The sequence below is a fragment of the Chironomus tepperi genome, unplaced genomic scaffold (assembly GCF_022539635.2).
Source record: "Chironomus tepperi strain 1889 unplaced genomic scaffold, CSIRO-AGI_Ctep_v1 contig_223, whole genome shotgun sequence".
Taxonomy (NCBI): domain Eukaryota; kingdom Metazoa; phylum Arthropoda; class Insecta; order Diptera; family Chironomidae; genus Chironomus; species Chironomus tepperi.
The window spans coordinates 2,146,626-2,161,265 of record NW_027226345.1 but is presented as its reverse complement, the minus strand read 5'-3'; the positions used below and the strand labels follow the sequence as shown (position 1 = coordinate 2,161,265).

General features: G+C 32.5%; 2 protein-coding genes across 2 annotated transcripts; both read right to left on the bottom strand.

Annotated features, from left to right (window-relative positions):
- Positions 1–6,652: 6,652 nt before the first annotated feature.
- On the bottom strand, positions 6,653–8,477 carry LOC139091051 (stearoyl-CoA desaturase 5-like). Its single transcript, XM_070640985.1, has 6 exons — positions 8,238–8,477; positions 8,044–8,174; positions 7,512–7,714; positions 7,208–7,444; positions 6,997–7,035; positions 6,653–6,921 (listed from the first exon to the last, which is right to left on the bottom strand). Exons 1-6 carry the CDS (start codon positions 8,404–8,406, stop codon positions 6,681–6,683), a joined length of 1,020 nt encoding a protein of 339 aa, XP_070497086.1. The 5' UTR covers positions 8,407–8,477; the 3' UTR covers positions 6,653–6,680.
- A 376-nt stretch (positions 8,478–8,853) lies between these two features.
- LOC139091060 (stearoyl-CoA desaturase 5-like) lies at positions 8,854–13,680 on the bottom strand. The gene is made up of 5 exons (XM_070640997.1): positions 13,166–13,680; positions 10,291–10,421; positions 9,972–10,174; positions 9,566–9,841; positions 8,854–9,496 (listed from the first exon to the last, which is right to left on the bottom strand). Exons 1-5 carry the CDS (start codon positions 13,341–13,343, stop codon positions 9,208–9,210), a joined length of 1,077 nt encoding a protein of 358 aa, XP_070497098.1. The 5' UTR covers positions 13,344–13,680; the 3' UTR covers positions 8,854–9,207.
- Positions 13,681–14,640: the final 960 nt, after the last annotated feature.

Genomic DNA, 14,640 nt, shown 5'->3' with positions numbered 1-14,640 from the left:
TGAAGGAACTGTTCAGGAACTGAATTTATTAAGAACATTTGCCATTAATTTACATATTCTAAATTATGAAAAAATTGTCAATCTCTTAAAGTAATGACTGTTATTAGAGGTATATCCAAAAATACTCAAAACACCTAAAATAATCAGCTAGTCCACATCCATAAACACCCACAATAATATCCAATTTTTCACTCATCATAAAAATCTTCAATAATTTATCTCAATCTCAAAATAATGTTCTAATTTTCCTCCTCAATAACAAAAAAATTATATCAACAGTAAGATTGTCGAGAAGCAGCAGATGCACCAAATAATGAAAAAAAAGACTGAAATCCATCCACATCATTTAATCATTCATTCTCAGTGAGTTTTACTCTCATATAAAAGAATTATCGCCTCGATGTTTAACATCATCCATTTAGCATCTTCATGCTGTTGTTTGTTTCATCTTCATCTACCATCCACCGTCATTGTGGATGAAAATTAATTTTGATGAAAAAAAAAAAATACTCAACTAAATAAATTGATGTGATGATGATGAGAATAAAAGCAAGAATGAGAGATGATGCAAGTAAATTCATCATGTTTTGTGCTTGTTTTTTTTCTGTGCTTGGATTTTTTTTTTGGGGGTTCCTTCAAGGTAGGTTGGGAAGATAGCATTAACTTGATCTTTAATACCTGTCTTTAGGTACGTATCCGAGTGCTATAAAAGTTCAGAATTTAAAGTGATTAGGAATCTTGCAAGATTGAAGACAGATTTGTGATTAAATTCAGGCTTAAGTTGACACTTTGCTGCCACTTTGCTGAGCTTGATTTCGAAATCTTTTTGAGATTTTCTGGGTTTAAGTCCAGTTGGTTAGATCATTACTTAAGTGCGACGGAGCCGGATTTTGCCAAATCCGATTCGGATTATTTTTAGTATTTTTCACATCGTTTGACTTTTGGATAGGCTGTATGGACAGCACTAAAGCAACGAGAGTCATTGAGACCCAATTTGCAACCCTAAAACCTGGACAAGCAACTTGTCATTAACCGTCCTTAAACCTAAAATTGCAACTGGTCAAATAAACCGCATATCCATCCACTCACTTGTCTAAACCATACCAATCTAGTCCATTCTCTCAATAATCCCATCTTAAAACAACTATAACCCCCAATACCAAAGAACGAACACAACATTTTTTTATATCTTCTCATTTGTCGAACATAAGCATTCAACTAGCACAGACAGACTGAATGAGGATCATAAAGAAAACAACAATGAAAAATATCGGTATTTTTTGTTTGGAATGAGAAGAACATTTTTAGGGGTTTTCTGACCTCCCTTAATTTATTTCTATTTTTTTGCTACTGCAGAATATTTTTTTTGTGCATTAAAATTTTCATCATGCATAAAACTTTTTCATCACGACTTTAGCAATCAATGCCTTTAATTTAATCAATTATGAAACATTCTGATATTCACCGTTTGTGCTTGATAAACAGACTACAACACCAAACATATCAAATTTCTAATTAATGATGAAAAGCATCAAGTCAATATGGAAGGCAAATCTGACAGAATTTGATTAATTTTCAATACAACATTATGCTTATTCATGAATATAGCTTGTTATCAATGCATTGCAGATACATGATTGGATATACACATTAAGAAATATTATTAAGGAGTCGATTTTAGTTGTCTTTTTGGGGTTAAAGGAAGTGAAATGATGATAATGAAAGGAAGAATGTAAGGATGATGACTTTGAGGTAGTTGGAGATATAGGAAGTAATGGTATTGATTGAATTTTGTAGGATAAGCAATGAGTGAACCAGATAAGCAATTAAATACGTGTCTTGAGAAGGTCAACCAGAGCAATGACCTTTAATATTTATATGGAGGAATATTGAACTATTGTAAACTGTTCAATTTCTGGCATAATATCTAGCTGGATCTAAATATGATTTGCATATAGCCAGCTCAGTCATATTGCTCAGTCATATTCCCGGTAAAAGGAACGCCACACGTCACAGGTCACGACGCACGTCACACGTCACGGCACAATTCACACGTTATGGCACACGTCACACGTTATGGCACACGTCACACGTCACATCACACGTCACACTTCGCGTCAACAAGTTCAACTTTCGCCTGGCCTGAACCAAATCTATCCCCTTTTCTGTATAGTGTACCCTTCCGGATTGCTTGTTTGTTATCTTATTTGTGCGTTGACAAATTCCATAAATTCGTAATTTTTTAATCCAAAACTCAAATTCCCTTCAATTTCCTCAATAATTTTTCATTGTCAAGATTAAACTGCATTAAAAATTATTTCTCTTAATTTATTCCTTCTCTTCCCGGGCGCCATGTATGCTGAAAGCCTTCAGTTATTCACAAAAAAAAAGTTCTGTTATTGGCCGATAAAAGACAAAAAAAAAGAGACGAAGCAAGAAAAATATACAAAATAAATACTCACAGATCATTGCCTCTTTGTACAATACTTTTCATCTCTTATGTATTTACCCAGTCAGTCTAACTAGTCACATAAAAAAAGCAAGCTAAAAGAGAAACATGATATCAAATCGTTGACCAAAAATTGCTGCCAAATGTGCTTTAAATTTGTTGTTGTTGACGCTACGAGAGGCTTCATTTTTGTTATGAAGACAATTAGGTCACAATTTACTATAATGTCATCTTTATGCTATGAATGCTTACATGTCATCTCGTCCCTTTTTTCCGTTGGGACAAATGATCAATTCATTATGGACATTTTCATTTCTGTATTATGAAACTTTATTTGTCATTAAATATCTTTTTTTTGTGTGTCATTCGATGAAAATGACAACAAGCAATTAGACATAGAAGAAAAGAATTGTTGATGAATGAAAAATGTGGTTGCCGGTCAATGATCTGGTCATTTTTATTGTTCAACTTTTACAACCAGTTGAGAAGTAATTTTTTTGTTTATGGGTGTAGTTTTAGTATAGTTTATGGGGTATTTAAGTAAATAATGTCTTTTTAAGTTGATGGTATAGTAATTCATGCTGTAGATGGAGAGAAAATTGGAGCTTTGGTAGACAAGACATTAAATTTTTCTAAATAATGTTCACAGTAGTTCTGTTAAAGCTTCGTCTGAAGTGACTTTTGATTCTAATTTTAGATTTAGATATGCTTTTTTAGTTACTTTTAAGGATTTGAGTTGACAAGGACGCTAGAGTTCTTAATATCCACAACTGTCCGAAATTATCAAAAGATAGAATTGTCTAAAGACGTTCTCTAAACGCGCCAATGGACCTTGGTGATCATCAGTAAAGGAAGTAAATAAGTAAAGGCTTTCACTACCGATCTCGATCTCGGTTGCAGCATCGGCCTTAGAATAGAATAGAATATAATGTTTGGTTTGCTTATAGCAACGGCACTGCGATTGCCTTGGTCTCGAACCAGCTTCGGCCTTGGTCTCGAGTATTTGTCTACATTGAGACTTCGTGGAACCCATGTTACTAACCGTTTCTGTTTAACCAGTGCTGACAGGACTCTATTTTGGAATCCGACTCCAGGCTTTAGAGTCAATTTGAAGTCCGACTATCGGAGTCATTTGGTATAGGACGATAATAAAGGAATGCCAGTCAGATGTCAAAACTGAGAACTTGTGCAAGTTTTTTAATTCGACCAGCAATAGATTCAGATGGAAGGCCTTTGATAGCAACCTGGACTTTAAGTCGTAGCATGGTTCCAGTAAGTAAGTATCGAAATCATGCTAACTCTATATGGAACAATATGTCTTTTTCATGACGCGTCTAGACCACATAAGTGAGCAATATCTCATAAAATTCCCAATTCTAATTCTTAAAACTTCCATCAAGCATACTATTTCAATTTCAAGAATCTTCTTTCCATCCACAGCAATAAGCTCTTACCTTACAAAAAAATTTGTCTAAAAATTGAGCAATAAAAGTTTTAAAAGGTAATGAAAAATTTTAAATGAAAACAATTTCAATTCTTTCACGTGAAAGTTAATTAGTATTTTGTACTGTTCATTCTCTCTTGGTAGTTCCTATAGCAATTAATTCATAATCCCAATCGACTCATTTCAGAATGAAAGAAAATTAAAAGCAATTAGGAGATTAAAATCGAGAGAGAATGGAACTTTTTTTTTTCATGCTGCTTATGAATTTTAAATTAAATTTCTTTATCTCTTTTTAAGGGAGGTATTGTAGTAATGTGTAGATTGTATAGTATTATTGTTATGAGCATTTAAAGGTTTTTATTAATTTTTTACAGTCAAGTTCGCTTTTGTATTGAACTTTTAAGTGTTTTACTGATTTATGATTGTTAGTTTTTGATTACATTGAATGATCTGATGATTTTTTGTTAGGGAACGTCCATAACTGCAGGTCTGCAGCCCTGGATGAGCTATAAGATACAACCAGAAAATGCAGGCTTGAGGATCTAAATCACAGGAAATGCAGGCCTGCAGTTCTTGGCCGAACCTTAATTATTATGAGTACTTATGACTCCATAATTAACAGAAATAATCGAAAGATAGAGCTGTCTACAAACGTTCTTTAAACGCGGCAATGGGTCCCCGTGCGGCCCAGTCAATGAAGTAAATAGGTACTTATGACTAAGCTTTATCAAAATATCTTGTAAGAGCTTAAATTAAATTTATTTTACGATGCCAGAAACCCGGTAACCGATCCGAGCGACTTAGAATGACGTTCAAGTTGTAAGTGCATTAGTCTTGTTGTTTTGTCATGTCACGGTCATTTGACGTCGTCAAGACGACATGAAAACTGCATTTTCAATGTCATCTTCATGATGTGCTACTTAATCTAGTAGTCTAGCACTGTTGTTAGGCTTTTAATAACCAAGGCTGCCATTGACTAGACAAGATTATATTTAGATGTCTCTGTAGTGCGACATACCGTGACCTAACAGGCAAAATGACCACTTTTAGGTATCGTAATGGTTAATTGTATCATGAACTCATTGTTAGGAATGTGTATACTCTCCGCATCAGTAGCAAGCCCAATAAAAACGATATCATCTTTAACAACATTTTAAAACAATTTCAGCCATTTCCAAAACATTCACCGCACTTTTAATTTTTTCCTTCCTCACAACAATTCCAATCGTTATTTTATCCATATCGCTCGCTATTTTTTTTTATTTCTATTGATTTATCACATGTTGAACTATAATCTATGGAATATTCAAAATAGACCGCATATGAAATATATATACAGTCTCACATATATATATATATATATAAACATAGACCGAATGAAATATGGAGTGAGATATAGTGAGGGAAAGAGAGAGAGTGAAAAAAAATTAGAATTTGCATGCATAAATCTATTAGGAAAATGAATGAATTTTCATCTAAATGCAAATTTTGTCTCATAAATCTATTGATTTAATTTAGTGGTGGATTTTTGGACTTATCTATCTTTCACAAAAGTGTACACACGAATTGAGCGAGTAAAAGGATGAAATTTTAAATTGTTTTGTGGATTTTCGAAATTATTTTTTTAACTGATTTAAATTAAAAAATATTTTGTTTTCAAAATTTTGGTGAATTTTGTGTAACATTAGAAGTGTGAAACGATTATTTAGAACACTGCGTGCATGTGGTGGCTATTTTTTGTTGAAAAGTGGCTAAAAGCCTTGTTTTGCAGACTCCATAGAGTAGTGTCATCAAAAAATCATCCTAATGTAGATCTGAATCAGACAATCTGAAGCTCTTCAATCTATCTCTTTCTACTGAAATATTGCATCATTGGCGTTGCATAACTTCAAGGAGTAATTTCATTAAAAAATATTTTTTATTATGCAACAGATTGAAAATGAAACAAATACAAAGGGAGATTTGGAAACTACGTAACACTAATAGGCAAAGAGCATAGTTTTATGACTCAGGAATTCCACTTCGGTACATAAATCAGTCTCTTTGTCTGTTATAGGTAACGCTTATGAAAAGATTCATGGATGAATTGAACTTAAACTTTCTACAATATTTTATAAATCCTAAATATTCTACCATTCAAATTATCACAATTAAATCCTAGAAATTCAAGTAAAATCCAATAATAATTCAATTTACTCATAAATTGTTCTGATTCAATCTCCTCAAAATCTCTTACCCAAATCACTTCTATCATTAAAATATCTCAAATTTCACCGTCAAAAGCTCTTCTCAATAGTCCCCAATTTACTCTACAAAGCTACTAATTTTACAGGTAAATTGGCTTCATCATGTACAGTCATTAATTTTAATTAATTTCTTTCTTTTTTCTTATGTCCTCAAGTACGTTCGATGATTGAGTCTCGTAAGCTCTCTTATATCATTCTTAAGCAAATGATACACAAAAGACGAAATAAATTAAATGTGATTGACAAAATTACATTTTCGTGTGTGTGTCATGACATTTTCCATCATGATGACATAATCAAATTAATTAAGTTGGTAAACATGTGATTAAGATTTTCATTTAATTAAGTTACATTGGATATGCTTTGTTGTCATGGTGTTTCAATGATAAAGAACAGTTGATGAAAGTAATTTAATTGATTTTCGTACGATTGAAATTGATGAATTGTAGTTCAGGTCATTTTGGAGCTTTTTATAGCTTGTAGCTTTAAGGATTCATACAAAAGTCATTTCTATGGATTAAAGCTATTTTTATTTAGATCCTCAAAGATCAAAATTCTTGAATAAATCCTCAATTTGTTGCTCATCTTTGTGTCCCCATTGTGGATTGCTGAGGATGTTTTCAGACTCAAACCAGTGAGTTCCATCTCCACTTTTTATTTTCATCTGTGCAACCATCGATGCTGTTGCCTCATTTCTGTCTGTAACCCATCCATGCTTTGCCCACCAATCAATAATGCAAGCTGATAAGTTGAAGTGCTTTAGGTCACCAAATTCACCACATCTGATTGGAATGAAAGTGGAAATTGTGCAGATGAATGTCCAAATTATCATAATTATTCAAATTATCATAACTTACTTGTAATCGGAAGGGAATGTGTGATGGTAGTTGTGGAAACTGGAAAAAAGTAATTATTAACAATTTTTAAATTGAACTGAAATTTTGGAAATCTCAAAAAAGATTCTGTTGTCCAGGTCATGTCCATAAATCAATTGAAACTCAATTAACATTAACAATAGAGCCTTATGTCACTCAGAACTTGATTATTCTCACAAAACTCATCACTTACCCCTCACCAAATGTGAAAATAATAGCAAGAACATTCTCAACAGCAGATGCTTTTTCATCGTAAGTTTTGGCACCATTCATATGCACAACACTGTTAAAAACACTAAGTTGAGTCAAGTTAATTAACAATCTGGCAAAGTTGGCAAAAACTGCAATCCAAAGTGCTTCATTCCAAAGCAAGTATGGTATCATTACTGGAAATATTGCAACGCTTAGAAGATGGATGGGTAAGTAATAGCTAGAAAGTTAAAATTTCATGAATTTTAAAGATTTAATGACGTGAAAAATTTAATCATCAAACTTACTTATGCTGAAACATAAGATCCTTGTCAGCTTTTAAATCGCTAACATCAATCGACATCACAGCTTCTTTAACAGCTGGAGAATACCAAAACATCCAGTAAACGTGGGAAAACCAAAATCCATTTTTGATATTTGTTGGATCTTTTGCTGTGTCGGTGTATTTGTGGTGAGCTCTGTGACTTCTTACCCAGTTAATTATGCTCCACTGTTAAAGGGGGTTTTTTAAAGTTATAATAAGCTTGCTTGAGTAGACAATTTGATACAATGTCTAGTTAGCAACCAGACTCACGACGTATTTGTGTATCCATCTCCTACGGTCTTTCCGTCTATCTGTCTATCGATCTCGTAAGTCGTAAGTCTTTTTATTAATTAGACATCATATCAAGTTGTCCAGTCGGTTTAGTTCAGATATTTTGGACTAATATAAAGGATAGGGTTGGGATAGGAAATTATCATATAATTGGTTTTTTATTTAAAGCTACTTTTTAATGCCATTAAGATGCTAAAGAACGAATCTAAATTAAACTATCGTACCTGTCCTGAAAGTGTATGACCGAAAATCAAGAACAATTTTAAAGCTCGATTCGTTTTGAATGATCTGTGTCCAAACATTCTATGACTTCCAATGCTCATTGAGAATCCGCACACAAAAAATATGAGAAGTGCTTTAAAGTTAAGAAATTCAAATTTTAAACAATTTCAAAAATAAATTTGTAAGAGTTACTGACTCCATAAAATTGTTAATAGCTTCCACTGTCCTATTAATAATTGACATAGTCCAATTACACCAAACACGTAAATTGCTATAGTTTGAAGCACTGTTAGCCATTTTATATCAAAGATAATGTCTTTAAATTCCTTTTTATTTCCTATTTTAATTTCTTTTGTTGCTTCCATTTTTCCTCGTTTTTCTTAATTTTCTTCAAATTTTAAATTGACTAAAAAGATTCTAACTAAGTTCTGATCTGCTTGAGAGTTTACAAAATTCTGAAAATAATTTCGGAGCACACCTTGAAGATTCTGTTTTATTTCTCGGGATTTCCTCTTGGAAATACCTAATGCTTTTTGAATTATCCAAAATATTACATTTTGTATAAACTGAAAGACAGTAAAGTGGTTTTTTGAGTTTTTACAGCACCTAAAAATGAATGGAATAATTTTCACATATCGTCCACATAAAACTTCTCCATGCGTAGTCTCCAAAAATAATTTTTGGCACGTGTAGCAGAAGAAAAAACTCTTCATGCAAGTCATTGTTTTACGCGTCTTATTTTGGTTGTTGACTACACGTTGGCCTTCAAAGGGGAATTCCCAATAACAATTCAAACATTTTTTATCAATATTCTTTACATTTTATTATTGATTTTAAGTTCTTTAGTCTTTAATACGTTTTAGGTCCAAAGCAGGCAAAGATCAAGTTTTTGACAAATTGCTCTTTTAAGTATATTAGTTAAGCATGCTTGCGAGTGTTACTCTTGCTCTATTGCTTTTGCACGCTCTTTGCCTGCTAGGGGTCTTTAATAAAATATAAATCATTTCACATGCTAATTACTAAATGACTAACTACATTTTGATAAATTAATCAATAAGTTTAATCTCTTATGATTTAATCCCGGGTATCAAAAATTATATCCTAATTATAAACTTTACTAAATTAATTTAATTAATTTAATTAAATAATGCTCAATCTTGACAAAATCAGCTGTCCTTCTTCTTATCATCAACATTATTATTCTGATCATAGACATATTCATGAATATCCATTTTGTCATCGATATCCATGTTTATGTCACCAAAACCCCAAATAGGATTCTTCAAAATTTCTTCTGATGTTAGCCAATAGCTTCCATCACCAGTCCTTGCTTTTCTTCTCTCAATCATACTCTGTGTGACGACTTTTCTGTCGTACACGAGACCAAACTTTGCACACACGTCCAACAATATAGTTGAAATATTGAAATGAGCAAAATCGCCAAACTCAGCGGCTCTATTGAGAGAAATTAAATATTAATTCATTAATTATGCATTAATTCTGTTGATTTTATGAATTACTCACTTGTAATCCCATGGGAATACATGATGATAATTGTGATAACCTTCGCCATAAGTGTAAAGTATACAAAATAAATATTCAGCAGCCGAATGATTCTTATCATATGGCTTCTTTCCATACATGTGCATTAAACTATTTGCAAAACTCATTTGATTATAGTTAAGCAGCCATCGGAACATATTTGCCCAAAAACTAATCCACAATGTCTCATTCCATAGGAGATATGGGATAATTGTTGGATATACGATGCATATCAAGAAGCAAAGGAGCTCATAGTGTCTAAAATAAAACAACACGCAATTTTAAGAGTCAATGACCTCAATAAGTTAAGTATGCAAAAAGCAGCAACATCAAATTAGTCAACAACAATAACAAAGAAGAAAACATTCAACATCAAACATTGTCTCACCTATATTGAAACATTACATCTTTATCCGCTCTCAAATCACTGACGTCAACTGTGTTTAGTGTCGTTCTACATTCTGGAGAGTATCGAAAAGCCCAAAATAAGTGTGCAAACCAAAAGCCGCGCTTAATGTTTGTTGGATCTTTTTCTGTATCAGTATATTTGTGATGAGAGCGATGAACTTGACACCAGAAGATTACTGAGTACTAAAAAATTTAAATTTAAATTGAGACATTTCCTAATGGACATAAATCAGTTATAAATAGTCAATGACTACTTATAATGTATTTTTGTCTAATCAAAATTGAAGCTTTTAATTTACCTGTCCAGCTAAAGTTTGGCAAAAGATGAGAAACAATTTAAATCCTCGAGTGGCTTTGTATGATCTATGGCTGAAGAATCGATGTGCACCAGGACCTAATCCTATTCCACCCGCCAGGAACACATGATACACTAGAATAAATTGATTTATTAAGTTTTAATAGAAATTATTAGAATTTCTGTGGTTAAAAAGTATAAAATCGCAAGATTAATCATGCACCCCCGATATTATTCCCGCTACACTCTTTACCCTCTCTTCCTCCTCAACTCTCTCTCATCTTTTCTCTTTTCCTGACCAAAGAACTCTTGAACGAAAGCTGATAATAGAGGCAGTATTGTGATTGGTTTTGGAAATTGTCAGACAGAATCCATATATAAAGCAAGCTTTAGTAGGATGGCTATCTGCTGTATTTTTGCCGGAACGCTGCTGTGTCCCAAAAAATCCATAAAATGTCTCAATTTTTCAAAAAATCGAGAACTCGAAACAATTTTAGGAATTTTGGATGAATGATTAAGATTTTTCTTTTAGAGCTCCGGGTAAAACTCAATATAGTCCAAACGAACTCCAAAAATGCCAAACTTAGAAATTTCCCGAATCTTTTTCAAAAACTGTCCATCTTGCGAAGATCTTCTAGCATTAGAGGCCATCTGAGAGTGGTCATGGATCAAAAGTAAGCTGTACTCCCAGCAACGTAAGTAAGTAAGTACACAATACCCTGTTAACTACTCGTTAAAAAAATTCTGAGGCTGAGATGTGCCGTGGCACAATAAAGACCGTCCACCATTGTCGCAGACCCACTTAAAAAATGATCAATATCAGAATTCATTAAGATTCCTCAAAAAAATTAATTCTTGTCTCATCAAATATTCAGATTCCAGGGATTGGCTTTGATTTATAAGGAATATATTTAAACAACAGATTAAATCATTCACACAGTCAATAAATTTTGATGTTTAAGCAAAAAAAAAAGAGATTGACCTTTAAAAAAGAAACAGCAAAGAACATAGAGGAAATTTAAAGTGCAAAATATTTCCAAACTTGTTGATTGTTGCTGCTGCGTTTATTTTTTTTAAATGACGGATATATTGTTTTGCTGATTAGCATTCCATTATTTTCTGAACTAATTAAAGAATCGCGTGATCAAATTTTAAAATTCTTATTGAAGTCTAGAACTTTTTAATAGGACCAAAGTGGTCAAAAGTGTAATTTCATTGATTTTAATTAGTCAATTCTTATTCTTAAAACAAAAAAATTTCTTTGTTAAAGAATTCAAAGCTCATGCAGGCAATAAATGACTATCATTTGAATGTTAATTGGCATTTATCCAGAGATTGTTGCAGATTTAAAATAATTATTTCTTTTTTTTTCTAAATTTGCTATTAACAAACTGAGTGACTTAACAAGGCTATTGTTTTAATTGCTCATATGAGACAAAAAAAAGCTTTTTAGCTGTCAACAAAAAATTTTAGGACAATTGCAAGGGCAAGTGCAAAACTAGATAGAGATCAGAGGACAAATGTTACACGAAGGACAAGGTTCATGTTTATGAGTGTGCCCACAAAATGATTTAGTACACTCAAAAGCACGTATAAATGGGAGACTGCTGTACTTTTCTAAATTGGTGCTGTCTCCCGACAATGCCTCAAAATGTCCCGTTTTTTCAAGAACTTGAAAATTCAAGACAAATTTTAGAAATCTAGATAAATTATGAACATTTTGCTCATAAAGTTCCGGATTCAAGCCAAGGACTGAAAATATTATTTTCGGAATGTTCCGGGAAATTCCCCAAAAGTGTCGCGATATTTTTGCTAAAATCACCTAATTTAATGACAAAGGTGAATTCTCGCAGAAGAATTCAAATAGTAGACTATCAAAAAGATGGTCTGGATTGCAATATCTTAAACCAACGCAAATGCAAATGTTCTTTTCAATAAATAATGACTTAAAATTTTTAAATTTAAATAAAATGCAAATTATTTTTTGCTACGCCATTAATTTTAGACCAATGACATTTTTGCCAATGACTTCAAAAACGTTTTTATTAACAAATATTTAATTGGACCCTGGTTTGGACTTTTATGATTTCTGTCCAAAGAATCGCAATTCTAATATTTAATATTCTGAACGAAATGGATACACAGATAGAAACAACTCAAATATGTAAATTATGGCAAGGAAATTGAGAGTTAAATTGGATGCCGATCTATTATTCACAACACAAAAAAATGAATTTTTTGAGAACTCTTCGTCTTATTATAAATTTTTAATGCAACTACCCGAGCGACACAAGTGAAGAAGATGCAATTAAACCTCTTTCATTCACATTAAATGAAAGCCGCCTCCATGTAAAAGACAAATGTCAAATGGCCGCCATATGAAGACCGCTTCCATTTGGTGCCAATAAAAGAGGCGTAGGGGCCGTTCACTTATTACGTTACGCAAAAAAACGAATTTCTAGACCCCCCTCCCCCCCCCCCCCTCGTTACAAAATGTCGTTCCAAAAAAATTTTTTGGTTGAGGCTGTTACAAAATCCTAGACCCCTCCTCCCCCCTAAAAAGCGAACGTAATAAGTGAACGGCCCCTTAGGGGAAGCTTAAAAACTTAATGGTGGAGACTTTATCATTTTTATTACTCGGGGTAATATCCAATTCAAGGATGTTCCCATTGTAACTTAGAAAAACTCGCGGATAAGCCAAACAATTGGCATTTGCTTGAGGGTTATCAGTTCAACTGATAGAGTTCACACTCAGCCTCACTAAATCTTAAAATATTCATCTCATTTCCATACAATATTTAAAATTTTCAAATTTCACACTAAACTTTGATTTTTAAATCTTTCTGTACACATAAAATTTTTAACCCCAATTTACTCACCCCATACATAAGTGTAAAATTTCAATTGAAGTGTAAGTAAGTGATATAATCCAATTAATCCTCCAATATACAGGCACACCAGAAATGTCACTAAATTCCAGTTAAATGAACTCAAATAATTTTTAAAGTCTTTCCAGTCGGAGTCATTTTCTTCCATTAGGAACTTGACTTTTTTCATTTTTTTCAATCAATTTATCAGCTTTAATTTATTAATAAATTAAATTATTGCAAATTCTATTAATTTTTTTAATTCCACTTCACTAATTTTGACACAATTTCCTGATATTTATTCTTATTTTATTGCAGAATATTTTGCTACAATCTTACCACCATCACAACACATAGCGAACTGCAGATTATAATTTTAAAAATCATTAATAAATATATAAAAGTTTAAAAATATGGGACGTCGTGCTTATTTCGCCGGGATTGATCATATAGATGACGTCAAGAACAATTTTAATGGATAATCTTATATTTCGGATTGGATATGAGTCGATAATCGAGTCAATGAATTTTTAATTATGTATTTATGTCTGTGGGGTAGTCTGGGCTGACTACGCCACTGCTCTATTTTCTTAAATCAAGTCAACTCTCCAGCACGTCCTTGACAAAAGCTTAATGTCATATCCAAAACAAGAAATTATCCATTTTAATGAAGTTGCAGAGATTTTTTGCCGAACGCGCGAATGGAACGAGTAAAAGTAACAATAATGATGCTGAGTATAAGCCCGCGTCACTGCAAATCAATTTTGAAAATATGTGTTTGGGTCCTCAATTTACGTTCATTCGGTTATGACTCGCGAAATTGACTCGAATTACGAATTTTTTGATTTTTTAACCTTTGGATCGAAGATGATTCGCGGATTTTCTTTCAAACTTAAAAGACTTTTAATAACTTAATAACATTAAAGTGCTATATTTAGTGTAGCAAGTCGCGGTTTGATTTTTAGGAATTTTTTTTAAAATTCGGAATTTTTCCTCAATTAAAAAATGCAGTAAATTTTCAATTTAAATCCAGTGTGTCCAGGACTCCTGGAGCCTAACTCCTTTAGACCCCAAAGTCCGACTCTGTCTTATTCTTGAACGTCACAACTTAATTTAAATTCTCATCTCTCACAAATTTTATCACATTTTAATTCCTAAATTTTCCACATCTATCCTTCCATGTCGAAAGTTTCAAGTCAACTGTTCACTTGAAAATTTTCACCAAAAATTCAACTCAACATTATTATGGCCACAATCAATTATTTCAACCTTGAGTTGTGCGAAATAAAACAATTACAATTCTCTACAATGAACAGATATAAAAATAAAATTATTCTGTTATATTCTGCTATTTATGTCAATAATTTTTGTGCTTCACGTCACATAGCTTCGCATCATAGTTTACTTTTATGTATGATGTGAATTAGTTGATAGAACATCACAAATTACACCGTTATAAGCATAAGATGTGTGAAGAATTTTGTCAA

Excerpts from the sequence above, each read along its gene's own strand:
- LOC139091051 (XM_070640985.1), bottom strand. The coding sequence starts at position 8,406 with ATGGAAGCAACAAAAGAAATTAAAATAGGAAATAAAAAGGAATTTAAA. Across the intron at positions 7,715-8,043 it reads GTCATACACTTTCAGGACAG|TGGAGCATAATTAACTGGGT; the intron begins GTACGATAGTTT and ends CCCCTTTAACAG. Across the intron at positions 7,445-7,511 it reads GATCTTATGTTTCAGCATAA|CTATTACTTACCCATCCATC; the intron begins GTAAGTTTGATG and ends TTAACTTTCTAG.
- LOC139091060 (XM_070640997.1), bottom strand. The coding sequence starts at position 13,343 with ATGAAAAAAGTCAAGTTCCTAATGGAAGAAAATGACTCCGACTGGAAA. Across the intron at positions 10,422-13,165 it reads ATTTTACACTTATGTATGGG|TGTATCATGTGTTCCTGGCG; the intron begins GTGAGTAAATTG and ends AATTTATTCTAG. Across the intron at positions 10,175-10,290 it reads GCCAAACTTTAGCTGGACAG|TACTCAGTAATCTTCTGGTG; the intron begins GTAAATTAAAAG and ends TAAATTTTTTAG.